Raw genomic sequence first — 27,054 nt, 5'->3', positions numbered from 1 at the left:
ATAAAGAAACAAAACAAAACATACACAGCAGCAATCAAATAGCATCTTTGTGCACTCGGGTTTGGGTTTCACAATGACATGACAATATGTTTATCAAAAAAAAAAAAACCTACCTATGTAGATGGAACATGTCTGTGTAAACCACAAATTCTTGCATATTCATCATAGTTTTCTCCAGCATTCCTTCATGCTCTTGAATACAAACTCAACAGATCACAAATATAGAAATGGCAGTTTTGCATGTCATAAAACATTCTCCAATGGAATGATGCATCCACACTATGAAATGTTCTGCCAAATTCAGCATCATAAAGGTTGCATATTCACGTACGCGACAATTTGCAAGAGAGACTAGCTAAATCTTTCATTTCATTGGTGGAATGAATGGTCCATTGGATTCGTGTCTGTGTCTAGTTCTCTGTGTCAGCGCATTGCTGCTGGCAACATCCACCTGCTGCGCTACGATGGGATCGCCCATGGTGGCGATGCTTTCCTCGTACGCGACCACGCCCAGGTTGCTGTCAAAGGACATGTTGACCCCAAGGTCTGGCAGCATCCCCCCGGCCAAGAACTGGTCGGCGGGATCCGACACCGCTGCCATCGGCATTGGCGGCACCGACATCTGCTCGTCAAGCAGCGCCCCGGACGACAGGGTCGATGTGGACTCCATGGGGCTATCCAGAGTTGCTGACGTGTTCGGCAATGTCTGGGGCTGTAATACATGGCTGGGTAATGTTTGCAATGGAGTTCTGTCCAACAGGTCCTGGTCCCTTGGCGTATGTATATCTCCACACATAGGAGAGGCACTATCAAACCTGCCTGCCACTGCACTGTGCTCTGGCTGCGGTGATGGGGACACTTCCGGAGGACCAAACACAATCTTCCCATCGACAATCCTTGCCACGGTGACATTTTTGGACTGTTTGGAGGGCTGGGTCACCCCTGTGGCCACCACCGTTCGGATTTTGGGAGTATGCAGTGGAGTTCTTTGGTACGGAGATGAAACATTTGTGAGGGTGGTCAAGCGTGTGGCAGGACTGGACAGAGGGCTTGATGACCTGCTGGTGCTTGGACACTCTCCAATATCTCTGGGGGTGGGACTGACTCTGACCGCTCCTACATCCCTTGTGCTAGCAACACTTGTAACAGGACTAGTTTGAATGCGGCCCCTTTGGTTAGCAACCCCTACAACACTAGGCTGTGCTCTTGAAGATTCGGGAGTAGACGTCAGGTTAACCTGCACAATGGTTTGTCTGCCATCTGGAGTGGTGATCATCAGCATGACTTTCTTGCTGGTGCTCACCGCAGCATTTGCTCCTGGTGAATTCGCAGGAAGGGAAGAAGTGTTGGCAGAACCCGCATCGAGTCCAGGCATCCCCACGATCCTTGTTGGCTCCAGGTTGCTAGTGAGAGCAGCCGGGTCTCTCGAACCAATCTCTTCTTCCTCCTCATTATCCTTCTCACTGGCAACCTCACTCGTCACGTCAGAGGCGGCCTCACTTCTCATTACCGATTCATCATCCATCCCATCCTCCGCTTCCTCAATTATTTGGCCGCCAGCTAACATCTTGAGCCTGAGTGTTGCCTCCCGTTCTCTCTCCAAGCGCTTGAGCCTGTGCTCTGCATAGGAGTCATACACGATGGCGCTCGGCTTCTGGCTCGGCGACGCCCGGGTCCTTTTCCGGTTCTGCTTGGGCGGGATCTCGATGGTGAAAGAGGTCCTCGGCTTGGGCTGACGTCCAGATCGTGTAGTGCTCAGGATGTTAGCAAGGGCATCCTCACTCTCTTCATCGGATTCCTGGGACCTCACCGACATCGTCTCATTGACATCGGCGTCTGGTTTACTTCCATCCTCCTTACCAACTGGCTCATCAGTGTGTGCCTTCTCTACTTGCTCTGCAGAAGAAACAGCAAAGAACAAGAACCATACACAAAACAATGTCACCATCACATCTGCCTGAAATGCCACAAGTAGAAGTAGAAGTTGTTGAAGTTATCGGTGCCAAGCTGAATTTTCATTTTCTCTCCTACATATTCCTGACAGAGCAACTTAATTTTGATAGACTAGTGGCTACATGTACTTCAGTCTACATTAATTCTAATTGCAGCACTTGTTCCTTGTCCAAAAGGATGAGACGATTGTGTTATGGACTACAATGAGGTAAAAAAAGACACAGAAAAAAGAGGAGGTTCCTAGATAAGACACACAGTGTACAAGATGCTGAAACTTACTCCTTCTCGTAGATCTGCGTTTCTTGGCAGTCATCCCACTAGCCTCCTCTTCCTCCTCCTCAGAATCTGAAGGTGGGTCAAAGAGAGACATATCCAGCTCCTTGCGCTCCGCTAATAACACAAACAAACAAACATACAAAATATCAGGTGGTAAGTACATTAGTCCACAGAAGGTGTGTCTTGAAAGGTAGAGTATCTCATTTCCAAGTGCACTGGTGAGGATCTCGAAAGGAAGTTAACTTGCCACAGCATCAAATCATGGCATGTTTAGGGGGGCCCCCTTTATGCAATTATGGAGAAGTTTAAAACAGTAACATCAAGGGTTTTTCAAGAGCTGGATTTGCAACTGGCTATAATTATTCAGAGCTACCAATTTTCTATGGATAGACACAATAATTCCTCAGGTGCATTTGTGCCTGTGATGATCAGGGTTTGGAAGCCACTGTCTGTCTGAGCAGTCAGAAGATTCATTTTAACTCCAACAAAATGTCAGGGTAAATTTTGCTTGTTACCTTTGCCACGGGAAGAGGTTATGTTTTCATCGCCGTTGGTTTGTTGGTTTGTTTGTCCGTGTGCAAAATAACTCAAAAAGTTGTAAAAGGATTTAGATGAAACTACAGGAAAGGTTGAAAATGACACAAGTAACAGATGATTAAATTTTGGTAGTGATCCGGGAATTTTTATGGACTTTATGAAGGATTTTCGATATTTTGGCAGGTAGGTCAACGAACTTGGGAGTTCAACCTGCGAGTATACGAGGTTTGTATGCGTGCACTAAAGTGCATACTCTTAATTTCTGCTAGGGCTAGAGTGAGGCGCCACGCAGCTGAAAGTTGATGATGTAACAAAAGGTTTCTATATTGGGAAAGTGGGCTATTTTCAGCATGAATGTATGAGTGGATCTCACTGATCTCTATGGAAGAACATGATCAGACAGTGGTGGGAAAACCTACTTGGAGGAGGTCTGCACTCTCAGAGTGCTTATCTAGTTTATTCATTAAATGAGATGAAATTTCACCTCTAAACACACATAACAAAAGTCAATCCCGGCCAGAAGAAGTGCACAGATTTAAAATCACAGTTGCCTTTTTAACTTGCCTTTTTTTTTTAAAAACTCTCTGCAAAAAGTCTTACAAACTTTGAAAGGAGTGGCACATTGAAATATAAACACTACTACATTTAAAAGGACATGAGTCCATAAACAATCTTTTAAAATCTCATAACAGAGAAGGTGGGGTGAAAACATTTCTCGCTTCTACTTTTCAAACACTCTTTGGTACTCATTCCTTTTCCAAGACAAGTAAATAAACACTGGTAGAATGCCTCATTTTAAGCCAGCACTGATATGCCCTATCCAGGGCTAGACATTAACTTTTCTTCTCTGGTGGCCCATACAGGTCACTAGAATATTTAAATCTGAAATTCTGGTGGCCTGAAAAAGAAATGCAGTGGCCCCAAATAAATGGAAACACAATGATCAATTTTGAATCTTAAGTGCTTGACCAGGCCACCAAAAGATAACCAGTTGAAAATTTGGTGGCCCAACATAAATTTTTAGTGATCCCGGGCCGCCGGGCCACTGTTAACGTGGAGCCCTCCTTATCCCATCAAATCTTGAGGTAATTTTGCTGCAGATATCATCATCTCATCCTTATTCAATTGCTGACTCCAAAGTTTAAAAATGCTAGACTAGAGAAAGATTAGATGACATGTTCCATTCAGTGAATTTACAAGAAACTAGAAAAAGTCAAGAAACTACAAAAAATGAAGAAGAAAAAGAAAGCCAACTGAAATGGAAACAGGGACATCATCAAAATGAGTTGCCAAGTTAAGGATCGCTCAAAAATGTAGTGATTTACAGGCTTTACACAATACTTGTTACTTACACAGAGCTGCATCAACTTTCCTCCTGTTGAGTCTCTCCTCTCTTTTGAACTTTCGCTTGATCTCCGCCCGGCTCCGTGTCGGGAATATTGCCGTGATGGTGCCAAAGTCGGTTCCGACGGCACTCAGGGCCTTGTAGAACCTTGCAGTCTCTGTTCAGAACACAAGACAATGGACCATCTTACTACTGTGCTGACACAACTGTATTAATCTATAACATGTAAGTGTTATGCAGTCATAAACGACTGAATAAGTACAGTCAACCTTGTCTAAAGTTATACACAAAGGGACTGGAGAAAATTCCTTGACTTAATGAATTTTAACTTATGCAATATATCTAACACATGCTAATATCCCTCAGGGTAGAATTTTTCTTCGACTACTGTTAACACAATTTTTGGACTTCTGCGGTGTCATCTTAGGTGAGGTTGATTGCACATGTTGTGGTGATTCATTTAACATCTTGATGAATGATTTAATACAGAATTTACTCAGACTTAATGTCTGGGCATTGGACCATGCCATCTCAAGCTCAGTTCCCAAATGGATCACAAGAAGAATTGAAGAAATATATTTCTCATATCGCGACGCAGACCACAGAAACTGAGTGCATGCACGCAGGATACCTTTCGGTTTCCAGACCGGCGTACGCTTGCGTTTGAGGAAGCTGGAATACGTTGTGGTGGATGAGTCTTCATGCACGATCTCTGTGTCGCCAATGTCGAAGGCCCTAGCCGGCGAGGCCTCCACGGTCAACGTGCTCTGGTCAATGATGATGTTGCCGTCAGGGCCAATCTTGACCTGTGGCGCCATTGGGTCAGTAGAGGCAGAATCACCGTCCACATCATCAACGGATTCCTCATCTTCCCTATTGTCACGAGGGGTAGAACAATGAAGTCATTCCAAAATAAACAAAACCATTTTTTACCGTGCACGACAAAAAAAAAAAAAAAAAGTCACACACCCTGATTTCACGTGACTCAAAAAAGGTGAAATGGGTGAACCTAGTCAATCTTCAGTTTTTTAATATTTTCTGAAAGGAAAGTCAGAGCAATTCTTCTTCTATGTAATCTTAAAGTTTGGGTCTATAAAACGAATGGGAAATAGTCTTTGTAGTAGTTATTACAGAACACTATTCTTTAGAATAGTGTGATTAGGTATATCTTAGAGGCCCATGTTCATTTCATAATTAAAACCCTTTACACACTATTCACTTTCAACTCTAATAACTTTTGAAAGAAGAGTGCTAAGTCTAACATTGAACGTTGGTATCAGTCTTGACTTGAATAAGCTTTAATGAGTGTGGAAAATTTCAGCTTAATCTGATAATCCCTTCATTGTGGTTGTCACAGAGTTTTACGTCCTGTTTTGGTCCCATTCATTGCACAGAGCACACCTTGGTGAGATTAAGCACTTGAATAGACCATACATTTCAAAGCCTCTATTCTTAGTAAACACTCTTCCAGAGTGTTTACTTTCTTTCCATTATGTAGACAGGTTGAGAGAGCCCAGTTGTATTGGGTTATACATCATTTTAAAGCTTAGAGTCCGCTCTTTCAGAATCTGTCCTTATCTAAGAATCCATGTCTGGCGGCTTTCTGTTGTTGTTTTTTTGTTGTGATGCATGATCACAATTTCTTTTAAATTGTACCATAAAATCTATTCATGTATTAGTATCATACAGAAATTCACTACATTTTCAGTGATATTAGTTTTTTAAGCACGTTACTCACACACCAAAAATGTATTTTTGCTTATATTTACGATGCCAATATTTGTGTGCAATTATGATGTACAGACATACTCTGGTATCACAAACACAGATACAAAGGGATTTTATTATTGCAAGAAGATTTTCCTTCAACAGATTTTTGAACAAGTCTGCATGAATTCCCAACTGGGTCAAAGGAAATGGTAAAAATAATAAGGGATAAGAACATAAAATCATTACAGTTAATCAAAAACTGATTCTGTGCCATGTAAAAATCGCTTTCTATTTCACCCACTCCACCCTTACTTTCTTCCTGTCAAAAAATTGGCAAAACTTACTCAGCAAACGTGACTTTCTTTTTCGTGTTGTTTTCAGCCTTGGCCTTCCTGTTCAACTTCTCTGCTTCAGACATCCTGCCACAGGAAAACAAAAAAGTTGTGACATACATATGAAGAGTTCCTTTCAAAAAGGTGCTAAATCCACTTTTGACGGTAGGGAAAAAAAAAACATGAACTTTCATTTTGCATGCGTACAAATGTTTTTATGCAATGACTTTTTGTCCCTTTAGTACTTTATGATGGAATAAAGAAAATATGCCTCAGAAAAAAAAAAAAGTGTCTACACTGATTTCTACAGTTCTTAGTACTTTTTCTTTTTATTTTGTGGATTTAGCATCTTTTCGAACAACAAATTGTAGCACCGTAACGTACACCATGTAAATGATGTTTTGTTCACTAGTTTTGGTGATTACGTGTATTTTTCTGAGATGATTTGTTATCCCTATACATTCTTCTATTTCCTCCCATCTCTCCAGAGAATCTATATGCAGGAAAATGAAATATTTCACAGCAAATAATCGACAAATATGTGAAAACCACACAGGCAGGAAAGCTAGCCAGCCTAGCCCTCCTCTGGGGGGTCAAAGTGCTGTCAAGCACGCACAAGGGTTTCCCGAGTGGATCCTGCTAGATTTAGCATCTTTTGGAACAAAACAGAAATGAGTCTATCCCCTTTTGGAACAAAACTCATCTTTCATCTCCCAATTTCTCCATTTTCTCTCAAGCATTTCAATCATGTGAAGATTTTACTGTATAGAACTACAAAGAATTAATCTATTTCTGTCAAAAAGTCCAATCTGACGAAAAATGAATTTAGCTTATTTTGGAAAGGAGCTCTTTCATATACTGTTGCTGATGAGATAAGACATCAAGTACCATTACGATATAAAATAAAGCTGCTCTCATTTAGACACTGAATAAGGTCAGTAAGTGTATTCAAATTTATGCACATTTATCCTCGAGGAGTCTTGTAATAAGCCATACATAATCACAGCATTTCAATGCATAGAATGCACTTTGCTTGTATCACCTGTCACTATGTCAGGCAGCCTTTGCAATCTTTCTGGCTGTCAGGAACAATCTTTGTTGTATGCACAAAATTTGAATAAATTAGTAAACATATCTTTTCAGATTACATTTATGAACTGCACAGATAAATCTCATAAAATTTAGTAGTTCACTGAATAATGGGCCAATCACTTTTTAAATGTGATAGGTAACTAAAAAAAAATTAACAATAATGATTTTCTATGACATGTACACATCAATTTAATGAGGTAAGTATGGAGTAGGTATCATGGAAATTTGAGAGCTGGTGCTCAAATATTGCATAATAAGGGAACCTTACTTCATGCGATTGGTCTTTGGGTTGTAGTATATGAGGTCACTCATGGTCATCTTGGTCCGGTCAGGACTGCTGCTCCTCGCGTACCGTTTCCTCCTCTTGGACGGCGTCTACACAGACAGACAGACAGATGGACAGATGAACAGATCAAACATACGTGAGTCAAAACAAAGGCAAGGCAAGTGATGGTGTCAGGATCTCGACATGTAATGCACATGACTACCCAGTAATATTTTATAAAGTCTAAGAATTCACATTCTTGTGGTTTGCAGTTGTATTCCTTTTATCATGATCATTGCCATTTATTGTTAGTGTTTCATACTTTACAGTAAAAGATTATCTTTCAAGTGAGCCTTTTTAGTTTGTATTTCCTTATTACAATTCTTTGCTACAGTTGCACAAGTTCAAAAAGCCTATTAATTTTACAATATATGATTGATTCTTAAACAGGAGACACATTTTCATAAAGGTTTATCTTTCTCTCTCAAATGTGAAACTTTTGTGATTCTTTTTTTTTTTTTGAGCAGATGTCATCATCATTTTTTTTGTCAAATTCAGGATATGCACTTAGGATAAACACTAAAATTCAGAGTTGCCAATATAATGAGGTAAGACGGTCATTTCTGGAGCAAGAAAAGAAACAATATCTGCAGACTGTAGAATATATAACACATACAGAAAGCAATAGCGAAACAGTTTGAAACAGACGTAAGGGAGCATTTTGATGAAAACTTCCCATTTCCTGTTCCGGCAAAGTGCAAGTGTGTGGCACTACCGCCTACTGATAAACTAATGCGTGACTTTTAGCACAAACGCAAGTGGTGAATGCCCTTTCTTTTATTGTATCGTACGCTCTCACTACAAAAGACGCTTGATTAGCAATTTACGTCTCATAGCTCCCTAATCATTGATAGTGAATGTGAGGTCTAGACAGAGTGAATGCACAACTCGAGTCAACATTTATTGGAATTGGCTTTAAAAGTAGGTGGAGTGAAAATCAGAAGAACGAAAAAATTAGAATTTCCCTCAAACTTCAAATTTGGACTTAAAATCTTAAAAGTTATGTTATCTTAAAGTTTCACATATTTTTACTACGTAATGATCTTGGATGCGACAACATTGAATCTAAGGTGATGGCGTGTAATCCACTCAAAACTCTACAATTCCTCTGCCCATATATATTTAAAAAACTCCTGTTTTTGGTTGATGCTTGTTAATTACCAACCTTCCTCCATAAAAGTCACTGCTGCCAGGTTAATCTAACAATATTGGTGCACACCAGAAACATTTCTTTTTTTATTAAACTTGTGGTAAAACAGGGAAATTTACTGAAAATTAGTATACAGTGAAAACTGGTATACAGGTCAATGAGAAACTTGTGAGACCATGACACCATCATATGATCAAATTTGTAAATGTGCACCCACTAATATCTCTATTTTGTGAAAATATGCAAAAGTGGTCACCCCAAACTGTTAAATGCTCAATGAGCACACTATTGCATCATCAATTAAAGGGAATAATTGAATTGTGTCCCACACAAGGCACAACAGACAGAAATGCAGGGAATTGTGCCCCATACATAGATCAACAGCAGGGAATGCAGGGAGTTGTGTCCCACAAAAAAGAACAACAGACAGAAATGCAGGGAACTGTGTCCTTCACAAGTATCAACAGCAGGGAATCTTAAGAATTCTGTCCTACACAAAGATCAACAAGGGAAGAAGTCTCACATCTTCATCCATCTGATCTTTGAGTTCCTTGAGCTTCTTGGTGTACACATTAGGCAGAGAGCTCTGCTGGGGTGCGGGGCGCCTGGTTTCACCCTCTTGTCCGCCCACGCTGGGAGTGGTGGTGTTGGTGACAGCCATTGTGGTATCTCCGGCTGGTGTGGGTTGTGAGGAGGGTGTGGTTTGCGGGGAAGCCTGCACAGTGCCTGAGTCCGTGTCTTCTATGGTTTCTGCTGGCTTGGCGATGCCTGGGGTCAATGCATGCAGTCTTGATGATTCAGCTGTTTATGGGGTGGGGAGAAATTGGAGAGTAGGACAAGTGTAAAATGCACTTTCTTCTCTGAATAAACTCTGTCTGCTTTGGGGCATTTTAGCTGTTGCAATATTAATGTTTTGTAATATCTTTCCTCTGAAGGGAATAGATAGTGAACATTGTGTTTGCATGTAGTGTCATGTTATAGTTTGATATTATAGTCTGGCAGAAACCATGACACACATTACTACACGCTCATCAATTTATTACTATTTTTTTTTTTGCAATGGATTTCAGATCTTCCGAGAAAGTCCATTATACAGAAGATACACTGAAAAAACTGTATCACATTTGTTCTTTTGAGTCAAAAGGGGCCTTAGCTTTTGATCCTAGTAAAATCTTTGTCAGAGGCAAAATGACAAACAGGCAGGGAAAGCAATCACATATAAGGACTTCACACAACAGGAACAGTCAGGGACAGGCTAGGGACACAGAACAAAGAAAACAAAAGAAGAGGGTAGGAGGTCATGGGCAAGGAGCCCAAGAGGTGAAGGGAGGGGGATTAGAGCAGGAGGGCGGACAGACAAAAGGCAGAAGAGGGTCAGTAATGATCCTTAGGACCAAGGGGGCAACCATTGAAGGAAAAGGATGAATAGGGAGGCAACATCAAACAAGATAAGGAACAACAGAGAGATAAAGAAAGGAAAAGAGTGAAATAGTAACAGCAAGGGGAAGGGGGGAGGGGCTGACAAAACAGCAAGCCCTAAAAAGGTGTACCAAGAGGAGGCAACAAAATGAACATGAATGTCAACCAGCAAATGCAAGTAATCAAACAATATACATCAAAGTATATATTTGTACACAAAAATGGTGGCAATAACAACAATAATGATAATGATATTGGATTGAAAGGTCAGGCCCCTTTTGACTCCATTTTACTCCATTGGCTCGCCACTATTGGATAAGCAGTTTTCAGCAGCTTTTTTTGCTACCTTTGTTCTTTGAAAGTAAATATTATAATTCTGTTTGATACCTTTGACTGTAGACAGTTTAGTCTGGAAACATCTTTACTATAACTATTGTTCACATTTTGTATATTCAACAATACCTAACATCGATTATACTGCTTCAAATGTTTATATGGGTTGTTTCTAGCTCTAACTCACATGCTAGAACTATTTTGAAGCTCGAATGCTGGGTTTTTGTTTCATCTGCAAATGATAGATAATGCCTTTAATCCAACTCACATCTCTTTTGGGCACTGGATGCCATTAGCACCCTCTGCACAGGAGGAGGTGCCATGACTGTCCTTCCCTCCTGGCCCTCCAGGTCCTTGGTCTGGTCCCCTGGCTTGGGTCCCTGACGTCCCACTGCATGGTCAGCACTCTGCACCTTGGGTGCTACACTCTTCAACCGCGGCTGGCCCAGGTTGGGCACTGCGGCAAACCTTCTCCTTCGTGTGGCTGATGGTGCACTCTTTCCAGTGCTGCCACTGCTGTCTGGAGGTGGCGTGGCCTCCTTGGAGGTGGGGGACTGAGACGATGACAAAGGGGCTACCAAAGGCTGGACGGACGGCTGAATTTCCTTGGGCTTGGCGGGAGCTGACCCCTTGTGGCTGGCTTGCTGCACTTCCACAGAGGGTGGTGGGATGTTTTCGCCCTCACTGACTCCATTCTGTATCTAGAACAGTTAAGACAGCAAGGTCTTACATCCAGAAAATTGATATCTAATGAAAGTCAATCTTAGCATTTATTAACAATTACACAGCTTATCAAATCACTGTAAAATTCACACTATTCTAAACTTCATATCTATATCTTTTGCATATCATTGTGGTATCAAATGATTCCTTTGCCATTTCCCATTACCTGAGAATTCTATGTTTTCAAAAATTTTAACAGGCAAGTCTTGGAAGGACAACATGCTTTAATGCGGTATCACTCAATTGAAATATCTGCATATCTTTATTGGCTCACCACAATTTTCTTGTTACTAATTCAAACCAAGTGCAGCAACAAATGAAGTCTCAGTTATGTGCCTTACCATCCATTGCTATTACTGATACCTGCTCTTACACACAATAGCATCGCACGTTCATATTTATACAAATGTTTCTCACAATTTTTGAAATATCTATGAATGCAATGGTACGGCACATAACTGTCTATCTTTCAGCTCAAGTGTTACAGGAGGATGATGTCACAACTGGAATATGAATAAAGATAATCTGGAAGATTTTTAGGGGTGGGGCTTGACAGGGTGCAAAAAAAAGAGAAAATATATTTTTCATGAAGTATTTCTCGATTTGGTTATGTACAGACCAAAAGGCATCAATAGAGGTCAATGTACTGCAAAACATGATATATTCGCGGCGTGAATTTGTCACGAATTGGAGCCGACAGCCTTTTTTGCAGCATGAAATTTTCGCGAACTGCCTCTGGCATTCAATGCATATAGTGTAGACAAGAACTTTCGCTTGCACTTTAATTTCGCGAATCTTGGCACTCGCGAAATTTGCAAAATTAAAATGCCATGAACATTCCTCGTTTTACAGTACATTTACAGGAACCTTTCAAGTTAATTCATGTTCTTGTTCATTCTCTGAAAAGGCAGACATTAAAACATTCATGCCTTACAGTCATCCACACAAAAATTCTTAGCTGCTACAAATGCCATTCCCAGCAGACAATACCTGCTCATTAACTTTCTGAATGTTTCCATCTGGCTGGATGTTGACTGCTCTGGCTGCGTCCAACCCTTTGTTGGAGTAGTCCTTTGCCACCAGTGCTTTATTTGGGCAGCTACCATCTCTTGTAACAGATGTTGCCGAGGGGACTGGCCCTACCACTGGAGGGCTTCCTAACTTTGGTGCGGCTGGAGTGGACTTCTCTTTTGGCTGCGGGGTTGAAGAAACTGAACGCCGCGATGCTAAGTTGATGCTGGGCTTGATTTTGGAGCGTCTCATTGTGCTCTGTAAGGCAAGAAAAAAAAATTGCAAAATCAATTTAACAATTAGTACAAAAACTTTTATGAAATATCTTCAATATCAGAGGGGGTAAATTCAATATCATGAAGAAGGGTGTTAATCATATATTTTGTTTTTGTATACTTTAATACCAAAATACTAAAAGAGAAGATTAATGAGAAAAAGAAAAAACGAAAAAGGACAAGAAGCTAAATCCCCCTCCAATGCCCCCCCCCCCCCCCCGAAAAAAAAAAGAGGAAGAAGAAGAAACATCTACACACATTGTTATTAAACAATGAATTCATTTCTATGAAGTAATTAGTACTGAATGGAAATCTTACAGCGTTGGTCTCATTCTTATATATGTTACACATGCCCAGATATTATTAAGAAATCCTGTCTGATCACTTCACTGTAATACTCAAAGTGAGAATTTACTGCAAATGCAAAAATTTTCGAGGTACATTAATTTTCGTATATTTTGCCCTACTCCTGGCTAGCGCGAATTCTAAAAACCTGCAAAAATATCTTCACAATTTTCTCCTTACATGTTGTATATTGAATGGGATGACAATTGCACAGCACTAATAAAAAAAAAAATGCAAATATGTTTTTGAGTCACTCAGCACGAAAAACTAATCACCTGAAAATATTGATGTTTACAGTATGCCACATACACCAAGATAACCTATGCAGTTATGCACTGTGTTTTGGAAGGGCTGCCACACAAACAATAAAAAGTACCGGTACTCTAATATACATGTGGATTGAGTGAATGCAGCAATATCAGTAGAACACATCAGTTTGAGGAACATCAGACAATCAGTACGAATTTTTGAAATTTCAGTGCCACAATCGCTGGATGAGAAGACTACCTCAAATTGTGATGTCACATACGTAGAATGATATATAAAAAATATTCCACAAAATTTCCTTCTTTTTTTTTGTTTATAAGTGCACATTCCCTCAACTTGTTACTGCTGTATGGTAAGGGTAATATTTCCCCTACCTCCTGAAAGAGGCAAGTCAAGTGCTCAAATTCTATTATGTGAGAAAAGTGAAAATATGTTGAATATTACCCTAATCGAGCAGTGCATGTGAATTGGAGTGCCTACGACATGTACATGTATTAGGCACCATGAATGGGTTTGACAGCACATGTTCAGGTACTGTGTGCATGTATGTGGGATTTCGTGTTGGGATAAAGTGTGTGTGTCACAGTGTGTATAACAAAATCTTTAAATGTATGCCGCGCTGCTTGCTCTAACTGCCCTTCAACGCAACTCAACAGTGGTAAACCTTCATATGATTTCAAATGAATGAATAATATACACTGTGTCTCAAGTCAGGGGATCACTAATTAACCTATTGCAGGGGGCATATATCCACTGTCCTTGGCGATATCATTCTTTCAAACAATGAAAAAAAAACAAAAAACTCACAAAATCTTATACTGATCTGCCTGTTAGCTGTTATTGACTACGTACATGTAGCTATCGATATTTTTTTTTTTCAGTGATCTTTTTATTAATTCCATTTCCTTTGAGAATACAACAATTCAAAAAAAATTACACACAGGCAGCCACCAAATCCTCACACACACACACACACACACACACCTCATCTGTGTGGGATGGTTTGCAGCTGTTGAATGATGGAGGCACAAAAATAGCTACATTGTTGTTGCTAGCTAGGATGTTAAAAAATCACAGGTTGTTGTATCAAAAACCTCTGCACACTGTACACCATCTGGCAATCTCCTATGCAACATCATATCGTGCAAGAAATCTTTAAGCTGGTATCTCACTGAGCCGCGAACGTTTGCGAACGTAGCGAATTTGAGATTCGCCAACTTTTTTACGAATGTTTGCGAAAAATCAAAGTTCGCTTCTGCCATTAGCGACAGTTAGCGACTTTTAGCGATGTTTAGCGACAATTAGCAACACTTCAGCAAATGTTTGCGAAACACAGGTGGCGACGATTAGCGAATGTTAGCAAATATTAGCGACAATTTTGCAAATGTTAGCGACAATTTTGCAAATGTTAGCGACAGTTTTGCAAATATTAGCAACTGTTTGCAAATCCTTTGCGACAATTTGCGAATGTTCTTGGACCTAGAAAAGTACCAGGCGATTATGTGTAGTCAGACCCATAAAATGAACGTAAAACCTTCCCCTGAATTCAGATCTCTTGTGACAAACGTTCAAGATGGATTTCCAGTATATGGAAATAAATTTCTGCCAAGAAGAGGCTCAACGTGTTGCTATCCTTGAAGAGCTGCTTTGTCAGGCTGCTGCTACAGCTATTGTGGAGCATAAGAGAAAGAAAATAAAGAAAAACAAGAAAGGAAGAAGAAAAGAAAGACTGTTTGGGTCAGAGAGTGGTTGTTGCAGGGGACAGACTTTGGTCATTATGAAAAGCTTTTGCAGCAATTACAATCATGATGGAGATGACAAGAGCTTCAAGAACTTTCTTAGAGTGGAACCTTGTCTGTTTCAGAAGCTTTTATGTAGGAACCATATGGTTATCGTTCGCTAGCAGTGGCGAATCAAATAAAAATGTTAGCGACACCGTATTACAACCGTTTGCGAATTCTTACGAGTGTTTTGTGAACGTTTGCAACTGTTAGCAAAAATACAAATTCGCAAAGGTTCACAAAGAAATTTTGAACATGTTCAAAATTTCTTTGCGACAAGAAAAACTGTTTGCGACAATAAAAACCGTTTGCAAACTTTCTTGCGACTGTTAACGAACCTTTTGCAACCCTCCTACGAACCCTGGCGAAATCCCAAATTCGCTATGTTCGCAAACGTTCGCCGCTCAGTGAGATACCCCCTTAAGTGTGAGGGGCGTATAAAGCGCATATGGCATGTGGAACTAGACAATAATGCAACAGATACCGTCCGTGGCAACAGCATGCAATATCACTCAATGGTGCCTTGAAATCCATCGCAAGCTATCGCTGATCATAATCGCAGTGTATGGCAGCCTTTACAGCTTTGTCTTTAGCGACCTTACTTGAATTGTCAACAGTGTTCCATATTCCATACGAGAAGCTTACCAGCTGCTCAGTGCGTGGTGGTTCATGACATGGGATTATGTATCACCATATGGCATACGCAGATAAAGGTATCAACACTAGTAGTACAGCCCCCTAAAGTGCAGGTTGCCTAACCACGCTAACTAGGCCTACGCTCTATCGACTAAGGGCGAGGCAACCACTCCATTCAAATCAAATCAATAACTTGTACATTTTGAGGGCTAGGCCTAAGTAGAAACGGTTACAGTTAATTTACATTATTTTAAGTACATTTTCCGTTCCACTTTTAAACCAGGTTCATCTATTTCACAATGGGTTTCTTTATAGGTCTAGTAAATTATGATACTGGCCTGGAAGTGGAAGGCTTTCCAAAGACTCTTCCAAGCATCAAAATCTCAACATGTGTTTGCTGAATCAGGCATATTGCATGCGCAAGACACTAGACAGCTACGACAGACGGCAGACGCTCTCGAGAGCACATGCAGCATGCAGCATCAGCAACGTGTAACAGCATACCTCAAGAACTGATAACGGTCCCACATACTGATTTCTGTGCACGGAAGCTTGAGCATGACTGATACAAATACAGCTAGAAAACAGTATCACAAATTGTGATGGACGAAACCAAACACCATAAAGATACGATAATCTGTATTACGTTACAATACAGGCAAAATCGTGAAATAGGCCCCACCGCAGTGCGCGTGCACCCGTGCGTTAGCAAGCAAGGTTAGGTTAGGGTTAGGGTTTAGGGTTAGGTAGGGTTGTATTTATGATTAAATTGGCCATTAAATTAGTCAAGGGACATTAGGGAGTCCTTCCGAGAATAAAAAGGAGAAGACCAAAGAAAAAAACGGGAGAAAGGGAGGACGAAAGATGCTATGCTGTGGAAATCGGCCCCACCGCCGTATGCATCTCGCGTAAACGCCGTTTGGTGGGGCCGCATTCACGAGTATTATACTGTGGAAGAAAGCCCCACCGCCGTGCTTATCTACCGATGAACGCCACACGGTGGGGCTGAATTCACGAGTATAAACCACAGAACTCTTACACATAGAAGAATCATACCCATTCACAACCCGCTGAGCTCGGTGTCGCCACCGCGCACCCCGGATGCGACGCCTCAGTGCACACGCCGCCATGTTGCTTAGCGGTACCTCCGCAGCTCCTCGCGAGTACGGTACGGTCAACTCACTGATCGGACAGTATGACAGCCGCTATAGCCCTTGATATTTACTTGAACTTGTAAACTGTCAAACTGGTACTTCTCAATCCAGCGTTGACCACAGATTCATGTACTCATTTATGTTATTTATTTCACACTCTTCCCTGAAAGTTGTCTGTATTGAAACAGGTGTTTTTTCCCCTTTCGGATAGATCTATTTGACTTCGGAGACGTGATCTGCTTTGGTATAAAATAATCTAAGACGCGCGCCTGTCCTTGTCTGTGTCCTGCCATTTTTCTGATACCCCTCTCACCCCTATGTCTTGCATTTTTCCCCCTCCAATGATATTGTAAGAAGATGTGTGTTCGTGCTTTTGATTTTTCTCCCATTAAACAGGTCAAATTAAATTTCCAGTCAGTCCAGTTGTAAAAATCAGTGATTTGTGGATATGATCATGTAATACATCTTCCCCATCTGACACTCGTTCAACATATGAGAAATTTGGAAGACAACATCACCTTAATTATCTATATTCCTGCTGTTATCATTATCATTAGTAGTGTGTAGTACAATGTAGTTACCACTATTGCACATATTGGTATAGGAAGCAATATGCCTATAGGCATGTATACACTGTATATCTGCACATGAATAAAACAGAAATCGAGTTCATGCTAATCACCAACAATTTATTTCACCACACCATTTTTGAGCGATTTGCAACAACACTTGAGAAAGAGCGAATCGCTCAAATATTTGTGTGCTGTAAATAAATTGTTGGTGATCAACATGAAATTGGTTTCTGTTTTACTTTCGATATCATGATATTGCTGCACCAACATGTAGACTACCTGGTACTCAATCAATATATATATATATATATATATATAATTATCTATGTATATATATATATATATATACATAATATATATATATATATATATATATATATATATATATATATTCACACACTCACACACACACATTACAAGCATGAACTCCTTTCAAGATTGTCTTCCACAAAAAACAGAAAGTTAAGTTGGACAGAGTTAATTTTCCTGATTTTTTACAATTTATTTGACATTCATCAAGGTCAAAGTTGATTGCTGACAATCAACCACAGTAAAGTGATATACCATTTGCTTGAAGTACACGTACCATTATCATACCTAATACGGCGGCTATAATCACAGGCAGTACATGCGTCAGGAACATATTATGCAAATGATAGGCAAGACCACCAGTGTCGCAAATTTGTGACAACTATTGCAATCACAAAATCAAATGCATATACATCTATAATGGACATGCAATAGGGCAACAACATAAAATTCATGAATAATGAACACTGTCTGGCAAGATTATCTAAGGCAATACATCAATATAGTGCACAATTTCACTTGCCCTTGATAGCTTCAAGCGTGATTCAAAAAGAAAATCCTAATGAGTGTAAAAACACACTATGGTATAGTATGAAAACATATTGTGTTGATCCGCATGCACTATGGCAATATAAATCTACGAATTATGAACACTGAAAAGAACACCAAAGGCATTCCTGGCAACAGTATTAAAGGCAATACATTTGTAAATGTAAGATTTCACTCGTACTTAGCTCAGCATGATTCAAGATTAAATCCTTAGTAATGAGTTTAACAAACACTATCCCATACACTGTGTAGTATGAAAACATAATTTGGTAGCAACATGTAAGCAAAACAAGTATCACAGATATACAACAAATGTTGTATATCACGAAAGCAAATGCCTGTATAATCAACTATCATGCAATATAGCAACAACATAAAATCCATAAAGAATGAACACTGTCGGGCAAGAATATCAAATGCATTCTTGGCATAACAATATCAACTAAAGGCAATACATGAACATCTGTATAATGCAAGATTTCACACGCACCCATTTGCTTCAAACGAAATTCAAGGTGAAATCTAAAGAGTGTGAAAACATACTACACTGCATCTCAAAGTATGTACATGTAGGCAAAACAAGTGTCACAAATAAGACAACTACATGTATTGTATATCATGAAAGCAAATGTATGTACAATCACTTAGCATACAATATGGCAGCAAAATAAAACCATGAATAATGGACACTGGCAAGAATATTAAAAAAAAATACCAAAGGCAATACTGTATAATCCAAGATTTCACTTGCACTTGTTCACTTCAAGCACAATTCAAAATGAAATCCTTATGAGTGTGAAAACATACTATATGGTATAGTACGAAATGTTAACGTGGCAACAATATGTAGGCAAGACAAGTCTCGCAAATACATGTATAACAAATTTTGCATATTGCGAAAGCAATGTCCTGGGGTTACTTTAATACTAGAGTACACAGTCAGTCTAGACAATCTAGTATCTAAACGACCATAGTGTTGTCACTGACACTGACACTGGCCCACCACTGGTACTGTGACTCTAAACTACCTAGACAAGAATAAATCTACGTGTAAAGTTTACACCTAAGCTCAAATTTACATAAATTTACACTTTTTTCATGTACAAAGCTGTTTGCCCCAACTCACAACGTACAGAGTGTAATATAGCCCCAGGGCCTAAATTAGGCCTAGATCTAATTGATCTTTTTTATTTTGCATAGTAGTTGGTGGTAAACAGATATGTCGACGGCAAACACAAAATCCAGTGTCTGGGACTACCTTTGCTACTGCGCTCACAAGAAAGCCAACATACGACCGATCCGCCTAATTGTAACGTTACTTGGGGAATTACTACTTCTTATTCTCATCATGGCTTGGTGTCAAACTTACCTGTTTCCAAATCCTTTTTTCAAGTGATTTGTGCAGTTTACAGCCGCACAATATGGCATTTTAATGCCTCGCTCAAGGTCTCGGAACGTCAGAAAAACACGGTACAACATGCAGTCACTGTATGTGGATAGCGTCTGCTGGGATTTGCACGCAAAAAAGTTCCGCTAAGCAAAATGGCGGACGTCACGTGACAATGAGTCGAGCGACGGCGACAAAACGGGTGGCGAGTGATTCTTCTATGTGTAAGAGTTCTGTGGTATAAACAGGCGAGCCGCCGTAGTATTTGTATGGACACGCAGTGGTGGGGCCTATTTCACGAGTATGCCACAATACATTTCTTTAAAAAAAAATGACTTACATTCGTGTGATAATAAAGACAATTTCAAAATCTTGAGCACTGCCGGCTGACATTCTTTCACAGCTCAAACACAGCGATGATGTGTGCTAGAGTATTTGAGACGAGTGTGTTGTGTATGGGTCAAATGTACTAACATCTATACTATACACGCATAGGCCGGTGTGTATGGCGACGTAACATGTCGCAATTCGCAGGATCGACATCGATGCACTTCAAGATTTTTTGTATCGATCGCTAGCTGTGTTGTCAAAATACGTTTTCATGTGGACAGTCATGCGCTGATTCGTGAAAGATACCGGCAACTGTTCACCAATGACGGTGTGTTCTTTCATGAATATTAATCTCTGATGTAATGTTCAATGTTGCGTAAATGTGCAGTTTCATTAGACATTTAAATATCTACCAGTGTTCATGTTGGAAATTGTAGGCTTTTGTGTTTTATAATGGTGAAATATATTGATATTCATATTATATATCAATGCATTACTAGTAATACACAATTGAAATAAATAGCTATACCATGATATAATACAACAAAATACAGACATACAGCAAAGGAATACTCGTTCAGGAAAAAACTTCTGTGTGCAGATCTGCATTTAGCATTCGTTTTGTGCTTTCTACCGATATATATAAACTCATAGTCATATAAAAATGAGCTACCAGAGTCACTTTCATGCGCTTTAGAACTGTGCTTATCGGGCCATAAAATACGTCACTAAAAAACGTCACATCTTTATGATTACGGTAGGCTTCTTCCTCTGAATGCGAGCACACAGTGTACGAAGGTGCACTCTGCATGAATAGTGTGGGGGAAATCTCTGAAAAGTGTCACCAATTAATAGACAGTTCTGTGATGTACACCCTGTAATTATAATAATAGGGCCCCGATTCGTTCTAGTAATCATGGGCACTATATGGGGCAGATGGATTCTATGGAAAAGTATATCACCATGCTTTCTTGAAGCAAAATCCAAACCCCAAACATATATGCTTCGTCACTACTAAGTTATGTGGAGTTAGTGGATACGAAAAAAAATGAATAGATAGAATGACAGATCAGTGAATTTTTAAGGAAAATTGGACAATCGGTTATGACGTCAGTTGTTGTTTTTTTTCTTATAAGTATTTTTTTTTTGTTTTTGTGAAACCGATATATACCTAATGCCGTCATCGTGATAGGAAGATTGCAACAATATACGTGATTACACTTTGAGGAAAAATCATATCTGAAAATACAAGTAATATTTAGGACCAATCTGATTTAATCTCGATCTTTTAAAGCTTTCATGGTTTCCATGTCTTTTATATAGGCCCCTATGTTTATTAAAAAATGTCCAATCACTGATTTCCATTATGGACATCACTTAAACCAGTGCTTCTCAACCTTTTCAACCCGATGTGCACTTTGGCTCCTACGTTTGTTTGTTTTTTATAGGCCCAATTAGATCACGTATTAATCTTTTTTATTTCATTTTTGGCCGAAATTGCGGCCAACTGGTTTAGAAGCGTGGACTAAAACAACATGGCATTTATCATTGTTATACAGTATAGCTGCAATTTCCATGCTCAATAAGCTCTTTACATTATTTTGAACTAGCTTCTTCTTCTTCAGTTCTTCTTTCGTATGAGGTCTGCTGCTACTCCTTTAGATTATACACTATACGTTACAGCTGCTACACAGAAATATCAGCTGCTAATATCATAAAGAAAATACCTTAGGGAAGAACGCGTGTTGTTCATGCGGCTGAATTCGGGCAATTCTGTTCCATGTGTAGCGAGCATTTGTATCTATGTTTCATTTGAAGTCGTCACTATCTATTAAAATGAATATAATGTGATTCGGACACCCAAAGAAATATACAAACAGCCGCATATCAATGGCTTGGCAAAAAGGAAAAAAATGGCAAACGAACAAACAAACAAACAAAGCAAATTAGAGTTTAAAAGGATGATGTGAAGGGAAAGACAGAGTGATAGCCCTGACAGACAGAGACAGACGGATAGACAGACAGACAGACAGACAGAAAGAGAGACAGACAGCTAGTTAATCGGACATTATACCGACACAATAAAAGGGTTGGGGTTATGAGAACTGGAATGGAAAGGAGATATATAGCTATATTGCGGTTGATTATATAGACAGACGCGTATAGGTGTCGGTATAGTGTTATATATCTTTATGATTGGCACATCTGATGATGATAAACTAAGGCCCTTATACATGCAGACACCAAAAATTGAATCCAAACTTAAGACTTGATTTATTTTGTGTATACTTCATTATATACATCTATTGTAAAATGTTTATTTCATATCCAATTCAAAATCTGAATCGCTGCATAGAATTTGCTTTCGGTGATGTCTAATGTATCCCCCCCCCTCCCATGATGTGTTCATATATACCATGCCACGAGCAAAGCATTATACTTTATCAAAATATTTTCAGAAAAATGAGACCTATACGAGACTTCCAATGGCGTGTTTCCTTTACATACATCACTCTTTTGCTTTTCAAGGTAAATCGAGAGTCAGAGTTGAAACTGTTGTGACGAAATATGACCTAACAAGCAAACGAACATTATATAGGAGGATATCTAGAATTTAAAATTCTCTTCCACTGATTTTCGCATTGTTCTTGCCCATCCTCGTGCAACTCTCATAAAAACAACGGCAGAACCGAAAATGACGCAATTCGTCGTGTTTCTTGCGATACACGACAACCTCCTCCACTAGTGAAAAATTAGCTGTGACCCCCACCCCAAACCACACTCTCCATTCACTGTTGATTCCATTATACAAAGTCAGCCTCTAAAAGTGATAATGACATTCATTGTGTAATCTCTTTCTTTGTTGCCCGAGCACAATGTCATCCTGATTGTATACCAACGACCGATCATTGAACCGTTGTATAGGCAACTTTAATTCCCCTCTTTGCCCCGTTAAATGTATGAGATGGGGGCAATGCTATTTACGACTCCATCCCACCCGGCTCTTTCAGTGTGATACCAAGCACGTGTTTAGATTATTACTCAAGAATAACAAAAAGTATACTATGCGATAGTTAATGTCCCTGCAATGGAAACCAATGCACATGGAGTCACATGCATACATAAATCAACTTACCTATATTATGTCCATGCATGGCAGTCCGTATATTATACACTGCCAAGCTGAGAAACAGCATTTCCCCTTATATTCTAACTTCATTCACAAGAAGTAATTGTAAAGTAAAGAGTTTGATCTAATGTACCTTCACAATTCTCTTGTTATTGTTGATGACGTATTAATTATTCCAACGTATATTTTTAAGCACATGATTTTAATCTGTTTGTTGATTTGTTCATTCATTAGTGGTATATAAATATGACGCCATCACGTATATATAGGAACAGGTTACAAGGAAAAACAACAACCACTGTCCTTCCCGGTTTATTCGTAAAAGGTTGTTTGTTATATAGGAATATTGTGAAAACCAATTTGAGTGATGTCAGACGATTACATTGTTTTGGATTTATTTCCACTTTGTATTCATATGAACAAGAACTAGACATAATTGAGTTACAATGATCATATACTATACAATAAGAATTTGTCTTTTTTGACGTACAAAAAAAAATAGATTATTCAATTCAATTCAATTTATTTTCATATTTTTCTATGAAGGAATATACATCAAATATAGTAACTATAAGTTAAAGTGAAACACAATATCCGGCTAGGATGCACAATAAATTATTGTGAACATATAGAACATGGCGGTCAATCTTTGTAAGTTTAGCTCCATGTATATAAATGCTAAAAAAAATATGATGGAACCTACTTAAAAGCAAGCTTGTTAAGCGTAGGTCCCACTTCTGAACAGAGTGTAAAAAACCCAGATGAGGAGCACGGATGCAACATTCAGTTATGACCAAATTATAGGAAAAAATGATTGAAACACAATATGTATTCTAATAACATAATTATTCATTTGCAACAAAGGCTTAATGGTAAGTAAGTAGCAGTCACAAAAACCAAAGTGGGGGGAGAGGGGGGGGGGGGGGGGGGGGGGGCTAAACAAAAACATTTATAGCTAGGCCCCGTACACGTGATAAGCATCACCCAGCGTGAATGTTTGCTACAGATAAAAATTAACTTTTAAGATGCCTAAAAATAACTTAAGATTTTATATTATCTTGTTGATGTGCGAGATTGAGAGTTCTACTGCTGTGTTTAATTGATTTCACCACGGATGTTTATCATTTTTCTGTTCAACTTGGTCATGACTTAGACATTTCCCGTTTGACGTATATATTTTCCTTGTATCCACACTACTTCAATATTCGGCCTTTCATTTGTTGTCATTGTTGTTATAGTTATCATGGTTATTATCATTATTATTATCATTATTATTATCATTATCATCATTATTATTGTTACTACTATTATTATTGTTGTTATCATTATTATCATTATTATCGTCATTATTATTATCACATGTATTATCGTTGTTGTTGTTGTTTGAAGGTGAACAATGACAGAAGTGGACTGAAAAGAGAAACTGAAACTATTGTATATCTTCTGAAGCTTTGCTGACATCTCTTCAAAACTAATGACAATGAATTATAAAAGGCTTTATTGAAATGAACTGAACACACAAACACACACACACAACACACACACACACACACACACACACACACACACTTGTAGAAAATTTGATGGTGAAGTTTAAGTATTGATTTCATCTCCTCCCATAACGCAGGATATTTTTAGTTATCAGTCGATTATCAGTCGGAGAACATCGATAAACAGTAATCAAGGGTATTACTACAATAAATTTCTTTGAAGTTCAGGGAAGCCAAAACTGTTTTCAATTCGACCTTAAACTTAACATAAATCTGTATTTTTCTAATCCATACTTTCAGTTTTTAATTTCGGTGTATACAGTTTATGTCATATTTCTCACGAGATAAACAATGTATTATGGTAGCAAAAATACTTAACATTCGCAAACAAAAAATGATAATTACATCTCACAAATGAAATATCATAATTTGATGGTCATGATATGCAAATATTTTAGATGTAAATTCAAGAAGCAGAGAGAGAAATATGAATAATTAACCTGCGGAAAAGCTAAAGCTTGAATAAATAAATTCTAAGTTTTATACGTTTATAGAGCTAACCAAAATGATCCTTCTTCTTCCCTTCATGCATTTTGAGTGTTGTCCTTATTTATTTTTTTTCTGCTGGTTTGTTTTTTCTTTTGACTTTTTTTTTGGCGGGGGGGGGGGGAATCATCTGTTGTTGGTTTTGGTTTTCTAAATAGAAGTTTGTCGAAGTATACGTCCACTTGAATGTAATACAAGCCCGCCAAACTGTCTCCAAGGAAAATAATACGTACACCTTTAAGATTCTATCAACATTTTTATTCCACTTTGATGACATGCATGCACTTCTACAATAAGATTTTCATCTGCTTTGATATTTTACTTATTTTAAGCTCTCCTGTAAATATGCAGCGAAAACTTGTTTTGTTTGTATTTGTAAGGAGAATAAAGAAAAAAGATATGTATCATGATTCATGATTCATCTCATATCCAAATGCTAAATGCATATCGTTAAAGCAAAATCCATTGTGTCAAGTTTAATTGCAGCTCCAAAATTTGTAGTGTCAAATTTAATACAGCTGCCGAGATGTATCAACCTGCTCCAGACACGCTAGGGAAATTTGTGTATCATTTGCATATAATCGTTTTGGGACCAACAACATAATTAATGATGTTGCGATGTACACTCGTAAAAAGGTCAAATATGGTGATAAATTATAAGGAAGCCTATCGAGGTATATCAAATTTCTATTTCGTCGACAGGAACGGCTTTGCAATTTGAAGACACTGTTTGAAAGAGAGAGAATGGGGGGGGGGGAGCAAATGTTGAACTTGTGCATAAACTATAAACTATTTTTCTTTGTGACAACGTTGTACTGATTTTGTGTTACACGTGAATGTAAATGTTTTGTGTTTTTGGAAATGAAATGAAATGAAATGAAATGAAACTATATGTACTGAAAGCAAATGTCAAATTACTGTGCGACACATCATTGATTCCGAAGATTTATAGGAAAGCAGAGGTTGGAGCCAGATATCTCCCACTTCCCAGCGCCAGTTTTTAAAACTTCTGTTATTTTGCATATTTTCATTTTTATGTACTTTTTTTTTGCTTGGAGGCTGTATGGTTTCATATGTACTAAAACATATCATGTGATAATGATGATCCCGATGATAAGCCAAATTGCTGCCAGAATCATGATTTACATCTTTTGATTGCATAATTAAACAATAAGAGCCACAACAACAATAATGATCATTTTAACAACATAATGTAATAATGCAAAGCAATAATTTTCGTAGTTATATTTCTGATCATTATTGTCATCATTATCATTGTTATCATCATTAATTTATTTTCATTGTCAGAACTACCACTCAATCAATCATTATTACTGTTTTATAGCATTTTTTTTTTTGTTTTTTGTATCGACTGACAGCTTTGAGTTCAACAAAACAATGTTTTGTGGCATCGGTCCTGGAAATCATTTTGCTTTCTATTATTATCAGACCTCAATTAAAAAAAGAAATTGCAATGGTTACTAACTTCTTCTTTTTTTTCGGAGATAGGCCTAAATATCTGATGGGTCCTCTTGCAAAAGAAGCAAGGTGCACGTATCAGCCAACCGGAGAATTGAGTATTCAGAGTAGGTCCCTAGTGTTAAATTTTATGACTTACGTGTTTGATATGCAACAGGACCCCCTGGTCATGTTTGAGATTCTATCAAATGCCGTCTGCTATCCACATAACTTACAAAATAATGTAGATTCTTCTCCTACAGTGTATATTGAACGTAATTTTCAGTAGCCAAGCTTCAAAGGGGGGCGTCAACTACTATTTTTGGAAATGACGATGATCTTTCCGACACGAAGCAACCCGTGCGATACTGTTCAACCAATAGCAGCTTGTGTTTTATGAATGGATTGTGCGACGCATAGGAGGGTCAAAGTTCATCAAGGCTCTTGCTGGAGCGATGACGAAATTGACGCGCGCGTACTCAGTATTGCGGGATCGACTAGGAGTGCGATTGTGTGCAATGTTTTAAAGGGGCGTTTCGAACGCGCGCGGCTATAACGCAAGTGCTTACGCACGCATGAAATACGTAAACAAACGCCATGCTGTATATTGGAATTTACA

General features: G+C 38.8%; 1 protein-coding gene across 1 annotated transcript; it reads right to left on the bottom strand.

Moving 5' to 3' along the window:
• Positions 1 to 364: 364 nt before the first annotated feature.
• Positions 365 to 19,919, bottom strand: LOC139742946 (uncharacterized). Its single transcript, XM_071653454.1, has 10 exons — positions 19,822 to 19,919; positions 12,186 to 12,464; positions 10,741 to 11,173; positions 9,244 to 9,521; positions 7,514 to 7,620; positions 6,166 to 6,240; positions 4,743 to 4,984; positions 4,119 to 4,268; positions 2,233 to 2,343; positions 365 to 1,863 (listed from the first exon to the last, which is right to left on the bottom strand). The coding sequence occupies exons 2-10, from the start codon at positions 12,456 to 12,458 to the stop codon at positions 365 to 367; spliced, it is 3,168 nt and encodes a 1,055-aa protein (XP_071509555.1). The 5' UTR covers positions 12,459 to 12,464; positions 19,822 to 19,919.
• Positions 19,920 to 27,054: the final 7,135 nt, after the last annotated feature.

Source organism: Diadema antillarum, unplaced genomic scaffold (assembly GCF_040938485.1).
Source record: "Diadema antillarum isolate AM-2024a unplaced genomic scaffold, OU_Dant_1.0 seq00001039_RagTag, whole genome shotgun sequence".
NCBI classification, from domain to species: domain Eukaryota; kingdom Metazoa; phylum Echinodermata; class Echinoidea; order Diadematoida; family Diadematidae; genus Diadema; species Diadema antillarum.
This window is presented reverse-complemented; position numbering and strand designations above follow the sequence as displayed.

Bases quoted from the DNA above. Each gene is read 5' to 3' on its own strand.
- LOC139742946 (XM_071653454.1), bottom strand. From the start codon at position 12,458: ATGAGACGCTCCAAAATCAAGCCCAGCATCAACTTAGCATCGCGGCGT. The intron at 11,174-12,185 runs GTATTGTCTGCT...TAACTGTTCTAG, and splicing joins TTCAGAAAGTTAATGAGCAG to ATACAGAATGGAGTCAGTGA. The intron at 7,621-9,243 runs GTGAGACTTCTT...CTGTCTGTGTAG, and splicing joins AAGATCAGATGGATGAAGAT to ACGCCGTCCAAGAGGAGGAA.